This window comes from Crassostrea angulata, chromosome 5, assembly GCF_025612915.1.
Source record: "Crassostrea angulata isolate pt1a10 chromosome 5, ASM2561291v2, whole genome shotgun sequence".
NCBI classification, from domain to species: Eukaryota; Metazoa; Mollusca; class Bivalvia; order Ostreida; family Ostreidae; genus Magallana; species Magallana angulata.
This window is the reverse complement of record NC_069115.1, coordinates 27,348,267-27,370,564: the sequence shown is the minus strand read 5'-3', so window position 1 is coordinate 27,370,564 and position 22,298 is coordinate 27,348,267. Positions and strand designations below refer to the sequence as shown.

Sequence of the window (22,298 nt, the reverse complement as noted above, 5' to 3'; positions counted from 1 at the left end):
TGAACAATTATCCCTTTCCTCTCAGAAAAATTCACAGGAACGAAAACAGATTCCTTACGGAGATTTATAATGGGGAATGTTTACATCTTTTCTCCATTCGGAATACACTCGGAATACATCGCGCAATTTTTTAACGTTATCATCCGGGCTTATAAATGGCTGTTGCAATGCAAAATCTCCGTAGACTTTCAATTTCGGGATGTGTATTGAAACCTGAAGCGGTAGAGGGGGCGTTTCAAAACAGATAATCTGGACATTTTTTATATTAGTGGATGAACGTTGTTTGAGCACAAAGGTATTTACTATTATTGAAATATCAAGCAAAAAGTGGTGGAAGCAAAAACTCGGGACAGAGTATAGTACTAGGCTTAGGTTAAGGTTAGGGTAACCATAATTGTAACCAATGTAACCAATTTATAAAAAAGACCCCCTGTAAATCATGAAAATGACTGTCACCGGTGTTACCCTATGTCACCAAGAGAATATAGCTGTAACCATTGTAACCATTGTAACCAAATAAAATAAGACCCTCTGCTGAACAGAAAAAGGCTTGCCACCTCTGTTACCTTTGTCACAAATAGAATATAGCTGTAACCATTGTAACCAAATAAAATAAGACCCCCTGCTAAACAGAAAAAGGCTCGTCACCTCTGTTACCTTTTGTCACCAATAGAGTATAGTTGTAACCATTGTTACTGGATGAAATTAAACCATCCAGCGGAAAGAAAATAAACAATTTTGTCATAGGTTATGTTACTTTTGTCACCAGAAATCAGTGCCTTGTTACTGGTTACAAATGAAATGGGGTAAAAGTCAGAACTAATTTCTGGCCATATTTAAATTTTGGGCATGCTAAGAAACAGAACACAAACAGGATGTTTTGGGTTCTAAATAATGATTTAACGTAACAGGTGCATAAGGCATTATTTAGAACCCAAAACATCCTGTTTGTGCTCTGTTTTTTAGCATGCCCAAAATTTGCCGAGTTTTGACGATTTACTGTACCAGTTATTGGCTTTGAGATAATAACAAAGTAATATCCTTGTACATGTTGATTTGATACTCTGCAAAATAAAAACTAAAGGTCACAGGGGTTATGATACAAAAAAAAACGAAAGTCATAGAATTATTCGTTTGTTATCATACGGTAATGCACAAAACCGTAGACTATTCAATGCATGATATTGTGCAATCAGGCATTCTATTGCACTATAAATTTCTCAGAATTTAGTGAATTCCTTTTGTTTCTACATGTTAAATGTAGTGATATTATATGTCAAATCAAAGAAGGGGTTATATTCTATTTTTAACTTATTACATTACCTTTCCTACTGCTGGAAGTGCAAAGATGTAAATCAGCAGTATTAAACAATGATCATTTAAGCTCGTGTTTAAAACATATTCAAGAAAGTTTTCAAGCAAACTTAATTTTCTTTATTTAAAACAGAGGACTGAATTAAAAAATCTTGGATAGTCACGTGCTATAAATCCGAACTATCAGTTTAGCTGATAAGGCGAGAGAAATTTAATTTTTAGTTTTACGGATTTTGTTGTAAAAAATTTGGGTCGGAGGAGGGAAAATAAAAAAAAAAAAAAAAAAAGTGGGCAAACTTTTATTAATCAAAATTACATATTATTTGCTTGAACTTATAATATTAAGTTTAATTTGTCCACTATCCACTGTGTACTTTGTGTTTGTTTCAAGATCATTGGTATTAACCTTAAAACTTGTTCAGGATAACATTTTCTTTGCTTTTCATAAAAACTTTTAAGCCAAACCATGCATGGCTGACCTCCATCTTAAATACTCCATGTTATAGAGACGCTTACACTTGATTTTAAAAGCTCCCTTTGTCAAACGTTTTGCAGATTTCAAATCAAATAAAGTAATTTTAAAACCAAGATCGGTCAAACTTGAAAATTCCGGAAAAATTTCCGAAGATACGAATTTTTTTTCATTATTTTTTTTTTTACAAAATCGGAAAAATTGGGTCGGCGGATCCGTAAAACTAAAAATTTAATTTCTCTCGCCTAACTGGTCTTAGCCGAAAACTGGTAAAATACCAGTACAGCTGGTGTATGTATAGTATATGTGGTCAGAGACATAAATAACATTATTTCATTTATGTTTCTGATGCGGTGTACTATACATGGTACATGTATTACAATACTGGTAAATACAAATTGTGTTACATTTGCATTTTGTTAGTGAGGGTGGGGCAATTTAGGGGAACTTATTTTCAAAATATTGGTCTGTTATCCATTGGGACATCTTGCACTGTGGCATTTTCACCTTTAAGACAAAATCAAAGTATGCACATTCTTATTTTTCACACTGCAGATGATCATTGAAGGAGATGATCACCGAGCACATGTTTCACATTGAAATAAAATGATTTCAGAAAGCCCTTGTTCTTTTCAGGGACTTATATGTCCCTGCTCTTTTGCTTTTATAAGAGCAATGATACGAAAATGTAAAATTGCAATGGGGAGGGTGGGAAGATGTGAAAGCAAAGCAGCAAAAGTGCCATTATCGATGGCAGAAGTGCAAAGTTGCTAAATTAAAATAGTAATACATGTATAATTAATATTAGTATTACTCCTTCACCTTGGCCACATTGCACCTTTACATTTTCACACTTTTTTGTTGCACCATTTCTCATTTCTTCTTCGCCATCACATATCTGCACTTTCCCTTGTGCATTTTTGTATCTTCCTGAAAGTGTAAGGTGTGATTGCCCTATCAGAACAACATACTTACCAACCTTGGGTATAGAGTTACATAAAAATGGTAATAAAGGTACAGGTCATCTTTCAAAAAAGAAACATTGACTATGAGTACTCATGAAATTAAATCATATGTTTATAATTACTCATGCATGTAAATTATGATGTAAAAATTTAGAAATCTTAATGTTATGAAAAATGTTCAGAAGTTGAAGTGATGTGTTTTGTGATGTGACCGTTAGGAGGGGGAAGCCATTAGCACATTTACTCACTATCAAATTTACGAGATTCAAAGTAGCAAAGAGTATAGAATGCCATCTTGAACGATGATTTTTCAAGTTTATAGGGTATAGTTTTTTTTCTCTATGTTCTCATTACTCAGTTATTCTCACATACATGTATACACGTTAACTATGGGAGCTTCTTTTCACGGGCCTGTTTGGCCCGTGTGAGGGCTTTGTCCTCTATAACAGGAGACTAAACCACAAGATAAACTTATTTTCAGGTGCAAGCTCTGGTATTGGAGCAGGAACTGCCATATTGTTTTGTAAGCTGGGTGCAGAAGTTGCTATTACAGGTAGAAACGTTGAAAATTTGTCTAAAACAGCTGATGAATGCGAGAAAAGTAATGGAAAAAAGGTAATTATAACAGGGCAAAAAATTGTGAACATTTGTGGATATTCATGAGTAAAAACTCTGAAATAGTTTATCGATATGTTGGCTGCCAGTAAGCAAAAAGCAGATATGATGTTAGAATTTTAAACGTCAAAAACATTTTTGTTTCATATTTTCCAGTCAACAAATTAGTAATAGAAGTACATGTAAGGCTATTAACTCTATGATGGCTATTCTCTTGGAATACTGACACAGCAACACTAATAAGGTATTGTTGGTTTTGTAGCCATTTAAATTGGCTGGAGATTTGACCACTGAAGATTTTGTGAAGCAGCTTGTAGATGATACTGTGAAGCATTATGGGAAATTGGATATACTAGTAAGTATTTGAAAACTCAGTAGCCATTATGTAAGTGTCCAAAGCATTTAAATGAGATACATATCTATTAAAGCAGTATGTTTTTTTCTTTCCTGATATATACATGTATAACAGAAAAATGTCTTTTATAATGATTATGAAAATAGGTCAATGATGCAGGAATTGTAAAAGTAGGCAGCATAGAGACCACATCCCTGGAACAGTATGATGAAGTCATGAATATCAACGTGAGGTAATCACTTACCAAATATTTCATACTTATGAACACAATACTTTTCTCACATTCTACGAAGAATGATTCCCTCTTTTTCTTACGGAAAAAAGTCCGATGATGGAATCATTTTCATGTTATTTATGAAAAGGATAGATAAAAATAGGTTTGGTTAGGACCTCAAGAGATTTTGGCAGTGAAGTGTAATTATGAGCGCTATTCATTTTCTGACAATCAGGAAATTACTGACTCTACTGGTACTATGGATACTGCATTACATCAAAATATACTACTCTATATTTAATAACTCATCTACATTGTAATAAATAATTTATTGATATCTAGTGAATGAAAGTGATGAACCATGTAAAAATATATAATATATAATGGTTCTAGGGTTTATAAGCTTTCTTTTCTTTTTTTTCAAATCTTGGTTACCAGTATATCGTTTTGTTTGGTAATTTCTTAAACAAAGCAATGCACGCGCAATTACAGAATAATTAATTTTTGAAATTTTTAGGTCCATCTACCATTTGACCATGCTGGCAGTTCCTCACCTGGTCAAAACCAAGGGAAGCATAGTGAATGTGTCCAGTGTCAACGGAGTCAGATCTGTGAGTCCATTGCCGTGATAGCACACTAGTTACACACTAGTATATATGTCTGGTAAACAGTAAATTGAGTTTACAGAACATCTGTGCCATGACAAGGATTATTTTTCATTTGTTGTAAATGAATGGAGATTATTATTCTGATTTGTAATGTACTTATATATGGTATCTTATTATTGATTTAATGATATGGTGATGTCACTAGAGTATTGGTAAAAAATTAACGTGAAATAATTTTAAGGTTGCAATAAGTCATTTTTTGCATAATTATAGTGTCTTGAGAACATATATAGATTTTAAATTTTAGTTTGGAGGGGTCCTGGCTTATTGCATGTCCAAGAGTGCCATCGACCAGTTCACACGATGTACAGCCATAGGTATCATAATACATGCAGAGTTTACTTAACGTTGTTATATCTTTATATTTGATTTTATGTTAGAAGGTATAAGTTTGACTGATATCTAATAAATCATAATTATGTAGTTTATAAAGATTGCTTTCCGAGTCTGTAATTTAAGTATAATTAACAGATTGACACTTATTTCTTTAAAAAAATAATTGATCAAACTTTCATTTTACAAATGTGTGATGCCCTTTGAGAATTAAAATTTTGTTAGATTTCTTCTTATAATTTATTCTTGACCATTTGAACTTTATTTGATAAGAACTTTTATTTGAAAAAAAAAACAACTTTTATTTGATAAATCTTTTATTTGATAAAACTTTTCTTGATTTGAAGAGTTGGCTCCAAAGCAAGTCAGAGTTAACAGTGTTAAGTGAGTATACAGTTTCAACTAATTTTAGTTACTGTTACATATATGCTTGCAATTACTACATGTAATAATACAGGTAACAATGTAGATTAGAATTAGTTATTTCTATTTTTGTTTAATGTATTGTCAGAAATTGGAATATATGAGAGTTTATCAATATTTATAAAGAGTTTCAAATTTAAATATTTCATGATAGAGTGGTACAAGAAATTTTTCTTAGGTGAGCAATGTGACCCATGGGCCTCTTTTTGCATTACGAAGATGTGCATATTATTATTAAAGGAAGTGAACATGAAATAATTAATTGTTGCTTAATAAATTTTAAAAGCCTTTTGAAACTTAAAAATGAGGTCTGTTACCTTTTTGTTTATTTCATCAATTTAACACTCTCAGTGAAAGGTTTATGGAGGTAATCCATTTTTCCCCAGCATGCATCTGTTCTCTGACGTAAATAAGCCACATTGCTGCTGGTGACTGGGTCAATGTTGGAAGTAGGCCAGTGTGTATATTCAATGTATAACAACTACATATTGTACCTAATGAACGAATGGTCCGTTATTCTTAATCATATCATTTTGAAGGTGTTATTAAATAAAAATACTCCACCAAAGGAATTTTCAAAATTTTGATTATGGTCTCATCTAATTACACCTTGAAGTTTGCATTGAAGTCCATGGGCAACATATGTTTTGTTAAGACATTGTAAAAAGTAACTCAAAATTTGTAAAACTCTTTTGGTTAAAACGTGCGTAAACTTTCTCTTTATTAAAATATGAAATAAAATGAATCATTTACCACAGATATTTTGACGAAATTAAAGTTTTCTTTTTCATCAAGGGGAGATAACTCTTAAGAAAATTTAAAGATGCAAAATGACTAACTCCTTATATGTTGTCTGTCATGTGAATTTGGTTCAATTCCTCTCATAGTTATCTAGCAATACATATTAAACTAATGTAAAATGATTCAAAATTGTTCAATATCCCTTCATTATACATTGAATACCTTAATACCAATATATTTCCATTCCTTCACTTTATATGGGAATTTTAGCATTTTGAACTTAGACCCGATAATATTATGTTTTAACACATTGTAGCCCTGGCGTGATTATCACAGAGATCCACAAAAGAGGAGGGATGGATGAGGAGGCTTACCAGAAGGCAAGAACACAAAACGATTATTAGAATTCATTAATTTAAATTCTACTTTTTGAAAGAAATTGTTAAATTTCATGGCTTAACATTCGAATGCTCATTATGTTTTGATGAAATGAAGAAGGTTGAAGAGGAAACCAAGTGATACATTTAAATTACATTTAAAAAACTCCTCATCTTTCAGTTTCTTGAGAGATCCAAAACAACGCATGCGTTAGGCCGGCCGGGGCAGGTGGAGGAGGTCGCTAACACTATCGCCTTCCTGGCGTCCGACAGCGCCTCCTTCATCACAGGAGCCCAGATCCCCGTGGACGGGGGCCGGCACGCGATGTGTCCGCGATGAGGAATCCATTCAGCTGATTCAGTGATTAATGGAGCTAAGACTAGACTGTTTTATTTGATGATTGTGATGCTGTTTAAATCCATTCCAAGTACATATATTGCATTGGTCTATGTGTGTGCATTGGTATTTCGTCATTGTATTGCGTTCGTGAGCAAGAGAGATCTACAAATAAAAATTGGAAATATTAAAAAATGCTTTGTTTTGTTTGAAAATCACCTGAAACTAAATTTTTTAACAATGTATGATGCAATTTAGTACATGTACTTTTAAGTACGTTGCTGTCAAATATACCTCTTTATTACTGATGAAAGTCAAACTCAATCCCTAAATATAAATTCAAGATAATATTGATAAGAGCGATATTCTTGGTGTAGACCTCATATACAAAAACTTGATTAAGATCACCCACACTCAGGTCAGGTCGTCAAAGGCATCAAATCAAATTGGAGGTCAAAATAGTCTAGACTTGTATCTCATAAATTAAATGTGAATAGAATTTAACTGACTTTGGACCGGACGTGATTGAAAAGAACGACAGGACATAAGCTACAGATATGTAGCTTTACGTGAAAATTTGATTTGGCAGACCGTAGAGCTACAATTACTCACACACAGAACTTCATTATTTCAACTTTGTTTCATCTGAATCTATTGATATTAATCGACTTTGATGAAAATCAATATAAACATTTTTAAAAATATATGGTGAAATTAATAGCAGAGGGATATTACACCTTAAGAGTTATGGAATTATTGTCTTGATTATCAAACGTATTCCATTGAAATACTAAGTAACAAAAATCCTCAGACATTATAATACACGCCTCGGAAAGTAAAGTATGTATTTAATGTAAATTCACTTGATGATCTAGAGTCGCCATATGCATGTTACATGTAAACAAATCTCACTACTTTACTGGGATGCTGAGGGTGTTTATAAAATCAAGTTAAGTGACGACATGCATATTTAGTAAATTAATTTAGGAGGTTTTTTTTTTTTTTTTTTTTTTTTTGTTATCGAACATTTAATTGTACTATTGTGGGCAAATAATAAAAAAACCTATTTTTTGTGTGTCCAAAATATAAGAAATGAAAATTTAGCAATACGGACTGTCGACTCGAAATTTTCCCGTAGAGCTCACAGATCTGTAGCTAAAATTACAACATATTAGTTTAGTGAATAGTTTGATGATTCTTGCGATTTTACTGGCGTGCCAGTATTATATAAATAGTGCCTGTTTGGGAGGGAAACAGTTGAAATTGACACCTCGAGAAAACCATTGTCAACCGACGCGAAGCGGAGGTTGACAATGGTTTTCGAGGGGTGTCAGTTTCAACTGTTATCCTCCCAAACAGGCACTATTTATTTTGTTATACTGAATGTCTTAATTTTTAAGAAAATTTTACTGCTTTTATATAGGAATAACGTGAATTCTACAGCGAACCGTACGCGCATAATTTTCGCGCATGTAACATTTTTAATGTTACCCGTTGCTAAGTGCGTTGCTAACGTTGAGGGTAATAGAAAATATTATTAACTGCTTCTTAACCAATCAGATTTCAGTATTTAACATGAAAGTATAACAATGTATCTTAACAAGATATGTACATGTATCAAGAATGGAAAATCAGTGTAATACTTCAAGTTAGTAATTACATTTTCCCTGTGTTGCTTTAAAAAACAGGATCACATGAATGATTTAAGTGATAAACACTTGTACATGACAAATTATATGAATTGATTATTAAAATTCAAAGAAAAAGTGTATTTGATTTTGATGTGAACAAGACAAATATTTGCACGTTTATTACTTTATCAAACGCGTACAATAAATTAGTACTCCGAATGAACCTTAGAAGCACAGGGGCCAAGCCCGTTTAAACGTAACCATAAATTTATTTATAGTTACATTGAAATTAATGTTGAAACGGGCTTGGCCCCTGTGATGCAAATCACCGATTTAAAGTTTACTTTTCCTAGTTTTTATGATGATGTAATAAGTGGATAATGACACTCACAGAATACTGTTTTCATTGATTTGTGGCCGTTAAGGTTTCATCTTACATGAGAATTTTTTTTTACGTTTATAAATCAAACAGCACAGGGGGAGAAAAAAAAATGGTGAGTTGAATTGAGAGAGAGAGAGAGAGAGAGAGAGAGAGAGAGAGAGAGAGAGAGAGAGAGAGAGAGAGAGAGAGAGAGAGAGAGAGAGAGAGAGAGAGAGAGAGAGAGTCTAATACACGTAAATCAATGAAATTCAATAAAAAGACCAATTCTTTAAAATCAATATGGAAGTGCTTATTCAAATTATTAAAAATTTAAAAGTTATTAAAAAAAATAGTGACATTAACTGACATTAATCGTATTAGTCTGACAGTCTGCTCTAGTATTTCATTTTGAAACGATATAGTTATTTTATTCCTGCAAACTTCAATATGAGCCAGCTCCCCTTGAAATAACCAAATAACCCTGCCCTTTTCTCGTGTATCGGTAGTACTTTTTCAGATTATGAAATGTTTTCGAGATACTTGATCAGACATAATTAAAACTTGGTTATTGTGTCTATCGATTATGAATGCATTATTTGAAACTTCGAGTACAGAGCCTGCCAATCCAGCCATAGGGAAGGATTTATCTTTAATGTCACAACTTTGATGCGTAAACAATCCCACTGTATAGGTTGCATCCGTTCACCCGGTACATCAGAACTACAGGTATATATCTGGATTTGTCCCCTGGCTCAACTACTCAAACTTTAAAGATGATGTATCAACAGTTATTCAAAACTATGCCTGCTCTGTTTTTGTTCTGTTATGTCGTGAAGACAGCTTTCATTTGTCCGAAATCAGATTGGAATAATTATATGTCGGGGAAAAAACTCCAAGAGTTTCCAATCAAAATATTTGATACCATGGGTTTGAATTCCTGTTACAAGGAATGCAAGGCACACGGAAAATGTCTTTCCATCAATTTTAACCGGAAATTATTTGTCTGTGAGTTACTCAGCGAGAAAAAAAGTGAGAGCAAACCCCTGACAGACGACCAGGATTCTGTTTATTTGGAGATAACAGATATTGTAAGATCTCTTCTCTTTATTCTGAAAATTGTTTTCTGAAAACTTTGGTGTTTTTTTAATTCTTTATATTTTTTGTAATGAATTTGCTTATCTGCAAATTCTACGTTTACAGTTTGCTTTCATTGTTACCTTTAATTTGCAAAAAATATTAGGTGATTTTTTGAGCATGCATGTTCAATATGAAATATATGAATTGAACTCTGTAAATCGACAAAATTACATTTTTTTTAAAAAATTGAATGTACAGGTAAAAACAAAATATTGAAATATAAACATGTTTGTTACAAAATTATAATTTTCATATGTTGAAAAAAAATCCAAAAAAGTAATTTTTTCTAGATTGAGAAGGCGTGTGATGGAGGGCCGTGTAATAACTATTCTACATGTATCCGGACATCGTTAAACAACAGCCTATGCATTGCCACAGGTGGGCAAAACCTCCAATAGTTTCGTGTTTAAATAGAGGGAAAAAAATCTCATAAAAGATTTATTTTTTCAATCATCCTGAATATGATTTTACTGTAATGGACGCCTAACTTTTTTTACATTTTTGAAGAAAAAATAAGATAGTAGAAAAAAGAGAACTTTTTTTTTGGTGGAAATTTTAATCAAATTAAGCATTTATTTTTGAAAACTTTATTCATTAACTTAAATGTCAATGCGATCACGTCTTTAAAAAATTAAGAACGAAATAAAAACTAACTTTCCTATTTAGAAAGTTCTTTGGAGACAAGAAATTTTTGATAGTCTAAGAATAATATTACAAATATTACATGTACTGTAAATATACATGTAGATTGTTCTGAGGTCTACCCAGACTTAGAAGACGGCGCCATCGCTGACCGTACCTTTACTCCTATATCGGCTACTTATGGTTGCAATGTCGGCTTCACTGGAGTTGGGTCCGTAAACACGGTTACCTGTATCCCCGGTGGGAAATGGTCATCTTTATCTTACAGGTGTGAACCACCAGGTAAGGGAGATATCAGATTTTCATCAGATATGATTTATTACTATTAAATAGAACGGAATTCATTTAATTAAGGTGGTATGAGACACTTCAATGGGGAATCGAGTTTTACTTAGAAATATATATATATAAAGAAAATGTTTAAAATCTTCTTCTAAAAGAATATTAGGAAAAAAATACTCAAATTTGTGTAGAAGCATCCTCGAGTAGTGTAAATTCAGGTATATTCAAATCATGGTTTCCCGGGGTAGTGTGGGGACACAGATAGAAACCGAAATCTTCTCGAAAACTTTTTGGCAAGAAATGGTCAAATTTGTGTAGAAACATCCTCCGAAAGTGTAGATTCAAGTTTGTTCATATTATGGTACCCGGGGGTAGGGTGGATCACAAAAATGGGAGGGGGTTAAATTTTAAATAAGAATATTAAGAAATAATCTATACATATTTTTTTCTCAAAAACCATAAGATCAGAAAAGCTCAAATTGAGTGGAATCATCCTCACCGAGTGTACTAGATTCAAGTTTGTTCAAATCATCATGATCCCGGGGTATGGTGGAGCCACAATGGGGTGGGGTGGGATTTTAAATAAGAATAGGGAAAATTATAACGCAACAAAAGGGGTTTGGTAATATGTGGATAAAAATCGGCAGATTTTCAATTTTTTTGTTGTAAATACATTGTATTTAATTGTCAAGATATTTTGAATTTGACACTGTTGTTGTCACAGAAATGACTGTTGTTACTCGGGTGAGTGATGCGGCCCCTGGACTTCTTGCTTTTTGTTGTCATTATTTTTAATATTTAAGTGACAATTCTACGAAGAAAATGGAACGAAGCCTTTTCGCTCAAAAGGTTATTTTAACGCGTTATTTCGCTTTCCATATAAAAGATAAGCCCCGATGTCAAGTCGCTTATAATTGTAAAAGCACTTTAACACTTGTTAAAAAGAACAAAAGTTAGCTTTTAACATTATTTCTGTAAATCAGAAATAAACTGAATTTCAAAATTGTTCAATCTTTCGGAAGTTTGAAAGTGTAATCGATGCAATATATAAAAATTTAAAAGAATCAATCTGAGCTATGAGCAAACGGGAGACAAAAGCAAGCGGTTTTATTTTAATTTGATTGAACATATTTTATTATGCAAAAATACATTTACATAAATGGATTTGGCATCAGCAGGAAATGCCTCTGTAAGCCTTCTCCTCCATATTATAAGGTGCAAGGTGATACATATAAAGTGCAATATATAAATGACAAATTAAATAATACTCTTATTTATAGAATAGTATGATGAAGCATAGAAATATGTGCATAAAAATATATATTCAGATGGGCCCCCAAAAAAAGGGGGGGGGGTGGCAAAAAACGGTTTGTGAAAACTAAGTAGTACAATTACAGCATAAGTAAACTACTTTTATGAACATGTTTTAAATATATATAGCTATAGGATAATATTAACTAAATCTTTTAGATTTTACAATGTAGTTATGAACTAATTTAAAGTGCAGTATTTTCATATGTCATCATCTCTAAATAACAACAAATCTAAAGTTACTGATTTTTGCAAGCCTAACATTGATAGTTGATAAAATAGACTGTTTTATTTTGTTTATATACATGTACAAATTTCGTTCGGTACTTTTGTAAATTCCAACACAAATCATATTTATTTGCTCGAACCTTGGTATCTTTTTAAAGATGCAAATTATGTCAGATAAACAGTATATTGTTCAAAGATGATTTGTTTAACATTCTTTTAGATCTATAATTATTTCTGAGATCAAAGATGTGCAGCGGACATTATTCTCCAATAAACCCCGAACTTCATCAGTCATCAGTAAATAATCAGATCAGAAATACCTTTGCCTCGCACAGACCATTCAAGTATTACATAAAAATGTAAAGATGTTGAAAAAATGTCAATTCCATGTCTTAGTCATCTTCCAAAGTCAAGGGTTTCTGATCCACATCGCTTCTTGTCTGCACATCAGTCTGATCGGTAGCTGTGATAATGTATAACTTTGTGATTACACGGAACAGCAGTCTAAATGACATACTTCGTCCCTCTTTAGGAGAAAAGATCAGTGGAAAATCTGAGCTGTTAGAAGAATAAAGTTCTTGTTATCGTAAATGTTGCAGAATAACATCATTGGTCTCAAAATATTGTTTGAAATACTTGTAATATATAAAAGTCTCGGTTAATGCCTCGGCTTTTATGATTCGATTTGAACATATTTTATTGTGTAAGTAACACAAAAGGATCGGAAACAAGTTCTTGCAACTTACAAGTTCCTCTCCTAATGATAATACATACAATATATACAATTGTCATAGTACATATAATATTACATGTTACTTATAGTTATTGACTTTATAATAATTAAATTCATAGACATACATTTACAAAGTAATTGCAAATATATAGTAGATAACGTTAATGTACAGTATAGAAAGCAAAAGCAAAAAGGAATTTAATTATTAAATCTTCCAGACTCATTAATAAACTTTTGAACTGCTGAAAAAATAAAGCAGTTTGTATTGTAAGACAAATTGTCACTACCCCAAAGAAGCAAATGTGAGTTAATTAAAATTGTTTCATCAAGCCTATTAAAAAGTAATTCAAAAAGATTGTTTCTTGCATTTACATAATTCTTGCATACAAAGAAAAAGTGATAAACATCCTCCTTTTGACCACAAATACAATTGGGTGATTCAATAATGTTTCTTCTATACAGATCATAATTCAAAATACAGTTGTGTCTCAACTTGGTATGTAAAATATTAATAGTGCGTTTACCAAATGAAAAATATTTTGGAGGTTGAGGAATACTTTCAGTAATGTTTTTCTTGAATATGTTGAGAGACGTTGCTTCCCTAACTTCTAATTTGAGAGAATTCCATTTCCGAATGGTGTCAGGTACAAAAGATTTTTTGTAAAGTTCTAATCTGCTGATTGGAACACTATAATTTTCGCTATTTCTTGTGTGATATATTGAGACATTTTTTGTTACGGGAGGAATAATATTGCTCAAGTACTCAGGTACTTGATTTGTATGAATTTTAAACATGGTTATTAATTTAGCCTTATTTCGTCGACTGACCAGAGATTCCCAGCCAGTTTCTGTGTAGAGAGAATCTGTAGATGCTAAAATGGGTAAACCAGTAACAATCCTTGCAGCACTTAATTGAACTTTTTCTAATCTCTCCATGTCAAACATATTGCAACCGTCCCATACTACAGAAGCATATTCAAGAACTGGTCTAATAAACGTGATATACATTTTTGATAAATTAATTCTACCTAGAGTAAACTTAAGTTTTTTCAAAAGTCCTAATTTTTTGTATGCACTGTTTACTATATTATTAATATATTGAGACCAACTTAAATCATTAGAAAAAAGTAAACCAAGATGTCTGTGGGTTGAAACATAGTCCAGTTGACACCCTTGAAAAAATAACTTAGGAAATTCTTCTACATGTTTCTTAGTGAAAAAAACAGCTTTTGTTTTAGACGGATTAAATTTCAATAACCACTTGTCAGACCAATCGCTGAGAATTTTCAGATCATGGTTCAATACAATTTCAATGTTTTTAGTATATAAATCACAATGCTGTAATGAATTATCATCAGCATAAAGTCTACAAAATGATAACATATTCGTTGCTACATCATTAATGTAAATAAGAAATAAAAGTGGTCCTAATACTGACCCTTGTGGAACACCAGCATTGATACATAACGTTGATGATAACTTGTTTTTGTACATTACCCTTTGTGTTCTATCACTTAAGTAACTTTTAAACCATTGTAAAAGATGCCCACTTATACCATAAGTTTGAAGTTTAAAAATTAGGGCTTCGTGCCACACCCTGTCAAAAGCTTTAGACAAATCACAAAAAATCATACAACACATTTTCCCATCTTCTATACTTTTGACAATGCTATGATATGTTTCTAATAGTTGGAATACCGTGGAATGGCCAGGCAAAAAACCTGCCTGGTATTTATAGAATAAATTATTTTCGTGAAAGAAATTATAAACGTGCTTAAAAACTATCCTTTCCATAATTTTGCTGACACAGCTTAGCAGGGATACCGGTCTGTAGTTACTTGCAACAGATGGATCATCTTTCTTAAAGAGCGGTAGAACATGAGCTATTTTCCAATAATTTGGAAATGAATTTTCAACAAGTGATTTGTTAAAAAGCATACATAAAGGTTTTGAAATGGAAAATTTTGTATATTTCAACATTCTATGACTAATATTATCAGGGCCAATAGCCTTATTAACGGGCAAGATTGATATAATGTCAAAAACTTCTTGAACCTCTATGTGAATATCTGAAAAAAATTTATTACACATATAGTATAAATTTGGTAATGAACGATTCGCAGATTCAATATTTGAAATTGATGAAAAATATTTGTTCAAAGCTTCTGTTTTTTCAATATCTGAAAAGGCTAATGTAGGTTGTCCATTTTCAAAGAATTGCAATGGGGGTATTTCAGTTGTTGCTTTAACTTTGAATAAATCTTTCATCAACTTCCAATATATTTTACCATTCCTACTACTATCATGTAATGCAGATTCAATATTATCATAATAATTAGTTATAGCGTGTTTTTTCATATTATTTACTTTATTACGAACGTGTCGGAATTTTGTCCAGTCGGCATTATTATTGGTTCTTAAAGCTTTGTTTCGTAAGCGGTCCCTAATTCTCATAGTTTTACGAAGCATCGAGTCGTACCACGGTTTATCGCGGGGGCGTATGGTTATAGTTTTTTCGGGTACACATTCACGAACATATGCCATAAATGTTGAAGTAAACTGTGCAACTGCCGCATCAATATTTGGAGCGCTGTTAATTGTAATATCCCAATCGCAGTTGGAAATTAGAGAGTTTAATTTTTCAAAATCTGCATCTTTATATACCCAAATATTACGCTCGTATGCACGATTAAGTTCAATGTCGATGGAGAAGGAAATATAAATAGCCTTGTGGTCGCTAACGGACGAGTCTATGTTAAGTACGCCGGACTCGTGTACCTTTACAGCCGGTGTTGACAAAACTAGGTCAATGAGTGTGCTCGAAGTGTTTGTGACACGAGTGGGTTCATTGATATTGTTAACAAAGTTTCCGTTGGACATAATATCGTGAATTACATGAGTTTGTGGAATACTTAACAAATCAACATTTAGATCGCCTATTATAATGATATTGTCTGTGATTTCCCCGACCTTTTCAATGCTCCAAGAAAGACTGGTCCAAAAATTTCCGTCGGAATTTGGGGGTCGATACACGCAACATAGAAAATAACTACAGGTATGGCTTTCAATTTCTATCCATATGCTTTCATTACATGTTGTTTCGAATTCAGGACGCCTTATTGTTCGTAATAAATCTGATAAATATATCATTATCCCTCCCCCAAAACAATTTCTGTCCTTGCGATAGATAGTGTTAAATCCATCTAACATTAAGCTTTCGTTAGTAACATTACGATCTAGATGTGTTTCGGTAAAACAAAGTATATCAAAATCATGCACTATTGTATTAAGATTCGCGACTTTGTTTCTAATACTGCGAATGTTCAAATGTAAAATGTCAAGGACATTGGTCATAATAGGTCCCGGGTTGACTTCAATATCACCGCAGAGAAGTAAAAGAAACATGAAAAATTGTAGATAGAAATTATAAACGACAATGTGACGGCTTAAGTGTTTCATAGCTAATGCAAAAAGACCAATACTTGGAAACATAAAGATCTTGGAAAAAAATGAGAAACCAAAAAAATTGACCAGAACACTTCTGCATACACATCTGCATGAAAAATAGAAGTTACCGATTGCAGCACGGTATTGTTCTAATGAATTACCCATTGTCAATGATTAACTTTTTGATAACAATAGGGGGGAAATGATGGCTGCAATCTGTATAATGTGTCGTATATGGGTAATGAATAAGACCAAAAACCGGAAGATACACCACTAGTAGTAAACTTACAGCTGAATGAAGGTATTCAAATGAAAATGACGATACCTCAATATGACAATTGACAAAATATTGTTCAACAAAAGAGATAAACAAAACGTAGGGGTGAAAGTAATAGCATAAAAAATGTATGTGCACAATGACAAAACAAAAGGTAAATAACAATATACAAAGGTAGTTAAATAACGCATAAACGTATTGCGTTAGAATGTAGTAAATATGAAAGAAAATGAAAAAAATATGAGTTATATAAAACAGGTGGTGTAATGAAAAATCAATAACACCGAAAATAAATGTACAAAAGACTGGATTGATTGATTGCTCCTCAGAAAGGAGAAAACAAAAAGTGTACTGGACGGTTCCTACTGACCAGTACAATGCTAAATATAGCATGACTATGAGAATAAAGTAATGCAACATAGTGTAAACAAGAATATATACACTTAGTTCACAGTTCCGCAATTAGTGAAGTGAGTTATCGATCGTAGAATCACACAGATAAGTGTAGAAGACACAAATTTGTTAAGTTCACATATCTGAGACACATTTAGTTTATTTAGGATTTAACGCAGTCATTCGATCGGTCATCTTGTGTAGGAAAACTCTTCACCACGTCAGAATACGAGCTACGGCGCGTTTGATTGGTAGATTCGGTAGCTTCCTCAATGTCAGATTCACAGTACGCGTCCTGCATTGTTGCTGCACGAGAGACAAGAGTGTCCAAGTCTTCCTGTGTCCTGATCAAAACCCGTTTATCGTCATTACGTTTAACGAAAATCTTCCCGTCGATAGTCCAGCATCCCTTGGCACTTCCGGTGCGAACAGCCTGCCTGGCGCTGGCGTAGATGGTAGATCGCTTCTTCGTAAGGGCTTCATTGATGAAGATTCTGTAACTATTATTGGAGTTTGTGTTGAACCCTTTAAGGTTGGTTTTGTTAGCATAAACCACGGCTTTGTCTCGATATCTAACAAAACGAACGATGATGTCGCGTGGTTTTTCCTTGTTCGGAGGACCGAGTCTGTGGGAAGTGCTTATTGCGTATTTGTCCAGTTTTCTGGCATCAGGTGGCAGGACGAATGAGTTAATTGTGTTAATCACAAGGTCGTCTGTATTTTCGTTTACATTTTCCGGTATACCGGAAAATTTGAGACATGTCTTTCTCGAGTACTGTTCGAGCTCATCGATACGATTCTCGAGATTGACAGTTTTAAACTTGAGTTCTTGAACTTCAGTAGAAAGTTCATCAAGGATACAGTTTTTGATTGCTGGTTTGTCGAGGATAATGCTGGTGGCTTGTTTAAGAAGCTCCTTATTGTTTGACAAATTATCAAGTATGTTACTTAGATCTTGGAGTTCTTGGGAAATTTCAGAGTCAGAATTTGGTCTGTACCTTTTAAGTGATTTTGGTTTGTCAGATGAGTTGGATATGGGTGTGGAATGAATACTGGCTTGAGGCTGTTTACTTGATCTGTATGATCTGTTGCCCCTGTTACCGTTGAACGATTTACCTCTTCCACTCATTGTTAATTTAATATAAATCACTCTTCACACGGACACATAAAGACACTTAAAGGTATAAGCACATAAAGCACATAAAGTTTTGCACAAGCATGTGGGTGAATACGAGTAAACGAATGACTGTCCTTACTCCTTAGTCCATAACCCGTGAGCTGAACTCACTGGTCGCAAAAAGGCTTTCTTACTGCATGTTGTTTGTAAATTGACATTGACATTTTCAATGCACAAAATGCATAAATATCAGTAACGTGTTGTGTTTGTTACCTTTTTAAATGAAATCCTGGTGTGATCCATTCCTTTTATCAAATAAATCTACATAAAATGCGGAGCGACCAAAATATCGACTACTCCATGTTGGTCACGTGCTATACCTATATGATTCAAAACATATCTCTCGACTTCGGGGGTTATTCTGCAACATTCACGAAAACTCGTACTTTACTTCTAAAATATTTGACAAATTATTTGATACTGCCAACGGAAAAACAATCGAATTTACCAGTCAACTTAAAGAAAATAAATCTCAACATTTTGAAACTAACCAGATTATAGAGAGGAAAGGGCACTCAAAATCTTCATCATGCGTTACAGGGTCCAATCAATTAATTGATAAGCGTGATTTATATCAAAATCATTAATAATTTTGAAATATAATATCTCATCTCATATGACAATTGATTAACGCCGGATAAAAATTCATCAATCCATTTTGATTACTCATTTTTGTACTTGTTATTAATCATCATTAATTTAATACATGTCAATGTTCTAAATAAGTCTATCAGTCATAGATACCCAGTAGTTGAATACACAATTATAATTTATTTTTTATTTCAGTGCATGGGGGCTGGGGCAGTTGGGGAAGCTGGGGATACTGTCCAGTAACTTGCGGGGGCGGCACGAGGTACCGATATCGCTCTTGTAACAACCCCACGCCTATGTATGGAGGAAACAGCTGCTACGGAAGTTCCTCAGACTCAGTATACTGTAATACGAACGGCTGCCCGGGTAAGGTTCTATCCGTTATTTTTAAAGAAGCTGAGAAAACCCATTGAGTTGTGGTACATATAAGTGGACAGTCATGATCTGTTGACAAACAGCATGTACAAATACACCATGGAGTCAATCAAGGTTCTGAATGATGGGAGCTAGGTACAATGTATCTGACATCAGTCCGTGGAGTTACTGTTCCTATAACGAGTTTTGTTCGATCATAAAATGGTTCAATTGTAATATATATTACGCAATGTTACATAAGAATGTAAACCATTTGAACTGTACACTATACATGCACGTTGCATCGTAGGGGGTGGAGATGGGTTTTTGTCGCACCAAACATTTTTTCTTGAATTGATATATAAAAAAAGGTAATTATCAATGTGGAGCCCCCCCCCCCCCCCTCCCCGGATAAGGATTTTCATTATTTTGGGAAGTTGCTTTTTTTGGCTTGTAGAGAATTTTTGGATGGGTCTGCTCCTCCAGCTTCAAAAACAATGTTAGGTGTCTGTACTGCCTTGTAGTACATTGTATGTTTGATAAGCAGCTTTATTGGCATACAGATTGATTCACATGTATAACATGATTCTGTTTCGTTAGTGACCATTTGAATACGTTCAGATTTCATAAGAATCCTCAGTAGGTGTAAATATTTACATTTTATAGCAACTCATGGCAATGGTTTTCGCGGCGTGGTAATACATGTGACAAATGACCTACGCTGTTGATCATTTACAGTCGGGGCGTGATCAAATTTAATAAAGGCATTGAGATTTATAACATATTTGATTACGCCCCGACCGTAATTGATCTCTCATAAAAGTCAAAGAATGTTTCTTTTGTACTTAAATTTACATTATATTCAATTATTGTATGTACAATAAAAGGTTTTAACATATTTACTTACCTCGTTTTCAACATACAAAAGGCCGCCTGTGTCGCAACAGCGTACGTCATTTGACACATGTATTACCACGCGACGCAATGCATGGCCACAAAATGCACTTAACCACGCCGATTTCATGCTACATAACTTTGCTAACGAAGAAATTTCAAAAATATAAACGAAATTTGAATTGTTATTGTATCAAAGACAAATACACTGTAAAAACTACCGAGTATTCTCAGGAAATCTTAGGTGTAGAAATGTAGCTGCACGAGACCAAGGTCAGCCAACCAAATTTCCCGTGGAGCTATAGTTCTACAGCTACATGTAATTAAGGTCAGGCGACACGTTCTTCAATTTTATATAACTTTTTCCAGGAACTTGTTATTGATTCGCCACTATTTTGACAAGCATTCTTGCAAAAAAAAAATTAAGGTATCTTACCAGGCATTTGTGCAAGATACTAGACATGCAATTTCCTATATACTCTTTGTGAAAATACACTTGAATTGCTGATTTTAAATATTTGTACATCATTTCAAAAATGATAATGAATGATATTAATTTTATTTGTTATATTATCAGGCTCCGTCATCACCAACTTTCCTCAAGTCAATACTCAGCCTCAAATCTGAGGTTTGACCTCAAGTTTATGCATTTTTCTTTAAAGGATTTGAGTTGAGTTGGTGACGGTGGAGCCAGGCTGTTGAAAATTTGAAAATAATTATCATTTTTCGAGGAACGTGTCGTCTGACCTTAAATCTGAACCGCGTCTACAAACATGTAGCCATTAAAAAGTCAGATGATGTAAAACTTGTTTTGTTTGCTGTTGCAAGTTTCTTTTAATAGTTTGGTAATCCTAAGAAAAGGATATCTTGTCAACTTTCCTCTTGACGTTCAACGTAGAAAACGACGTCTTTTTTAAAAAAAAATAAGCTTATTCATAAGCGTAAATTGTTTTAATACCCCAAGTGATGAAATTTTGGTCTTCTTTGAAGAAGATTTTATCAAAATTTTATGCAGATAATTTTTTTCCAAGTACAGTATGCAACAATATTACATGGATTTTTTAATATCAAACTTTGTAAACACTAAGTAAACTTAACTTCAGTTTTCTTTTTGCTCTCAGTAAACGGTGGATGGGGGTATTGGAGTGGCTGGTCCTCGTGTACTAAAACCTGTGACACGGGTTCAAAGTCCCGGAGCAGGAGTTGTAACAATCCCTACCCAGCGTATGGGGGTGCAGGGTGCAGCGGAGCACCGTCACAATCCTCAGACTGCAACACCGACGGCTGTCCGGGTAAAGTCTTAGTGTGGAATTTCTTTGATAGGTTAATGTGGTATTGTCACGAAATGAGAGAGAGAGAGAGAGAGAGAGAGAGAGAGAGAGAGAGAGAGAGAGAGAGAGAGAGAGAGAGAGAGAGACAGACAGACAGACAGACAGACAGAGACAGAGAGAGGGAGAGACAGACAGACAGACAGACGGAGACAGACAGAGATTAAGCTTTATATTTTCATTATAAATAATCTATTTTAGGGTGGTTATTTGGTCGGCGATAGAAGTAAATACATCATGGTCTCTACAGGAGAGACTGGAATATGTTGGTTATAACATCAGGGTATAATATTCATTTTTACCAATGAGAAATCAAGGAAACACTCAGACTCTTCGAACGTATGATAATCAATTAAACGGAGACTATCAACCTATTTGAACTCTAACGGAAACTGGCACGTGTAGCATTGTTACTTACATAAAGTGTTGTAATGAACGTGTAAATAAAATTAAATTGAAACAAATACGTTTTTGTTTGTTTAATGTGTTTGCAAGAATTTTAAGTTAAAAGTCAAAGCGCAATGCATTGCTTTGAAGGTTCTTGATTGTGTATCCGAATACCGAATGCATTTAATGTTAAAGAATGTGAAAATATCGACTGTCTACTCATAGTATCATAGTCTGACAATGAAACAGCTTTTGCATTGCGTTTGCAAAATCTGCACCAACGAAGTACATGTAGCTTGCATCAAGTTGGT

The 22,298-nt window shown here is 33.5% G+C and overlaps 2 protein-coding genes across 2 annotated transcripts; both read left to right on the top strand.

Moving 5' to 3' along the window:
• The first annotated feature begins 2,788 nt into the window (after window positions 1-2,788).
• LOC128185261 (3-oxoacyl-[acyl-carrier-protein] reductase FabG-like) lies at window positions 2,789-7,003 on the top strand. The gene is made up of 9 exons (XM_052854903.1): window positions 2,789-2,800; window positions 3,148-3,366; window positions 3,629-3,721; window positions 3,868-3,953; window positions 4,453-4,546; window positions 4,851-4,920; window positions 5,284-5,320; window positions 6,417-6,480; window positions 6,659-7,003. The coding sequence occupies exons 1-9, from the start codon at window positions 2,789-2,791 to the stop codon at window positions 6,815-6,817; spliced, it is 834 nt and encodes a 277-aa protein (XP_052710863.1). The 3' UTR covers window positions 6,818-7,003.
• A 2,430-nt stretch (window positions 7,004-9,433) lies between these two features.
• Window positions 9,434-22,059, top strand: LOC128185987 (coadhesin-like). The gene is made up of 6 exons (XM_052855714.1): window positions 9,434-9,894; window positions 10,234-10,321; window positions 10,691-10,867; window positions 19,220-19,390; window positions 21,394-21,564; window positions 21,802-22,059. Exons 1-6 carry the CDS (start codon window positions 9,580-9,582, stop codon window positions 21,822-21,824), a joined length of 945 nt encoding a protein of 314 aa, XP_052711674.1. The 5' UTR covers window positions 9,434-9,579; the 3' UTR covers window positions 21,825-22,059.
• The last annotated feature ends 239 nt before the right edge of the window (window positions 22,060-22,298 follow it).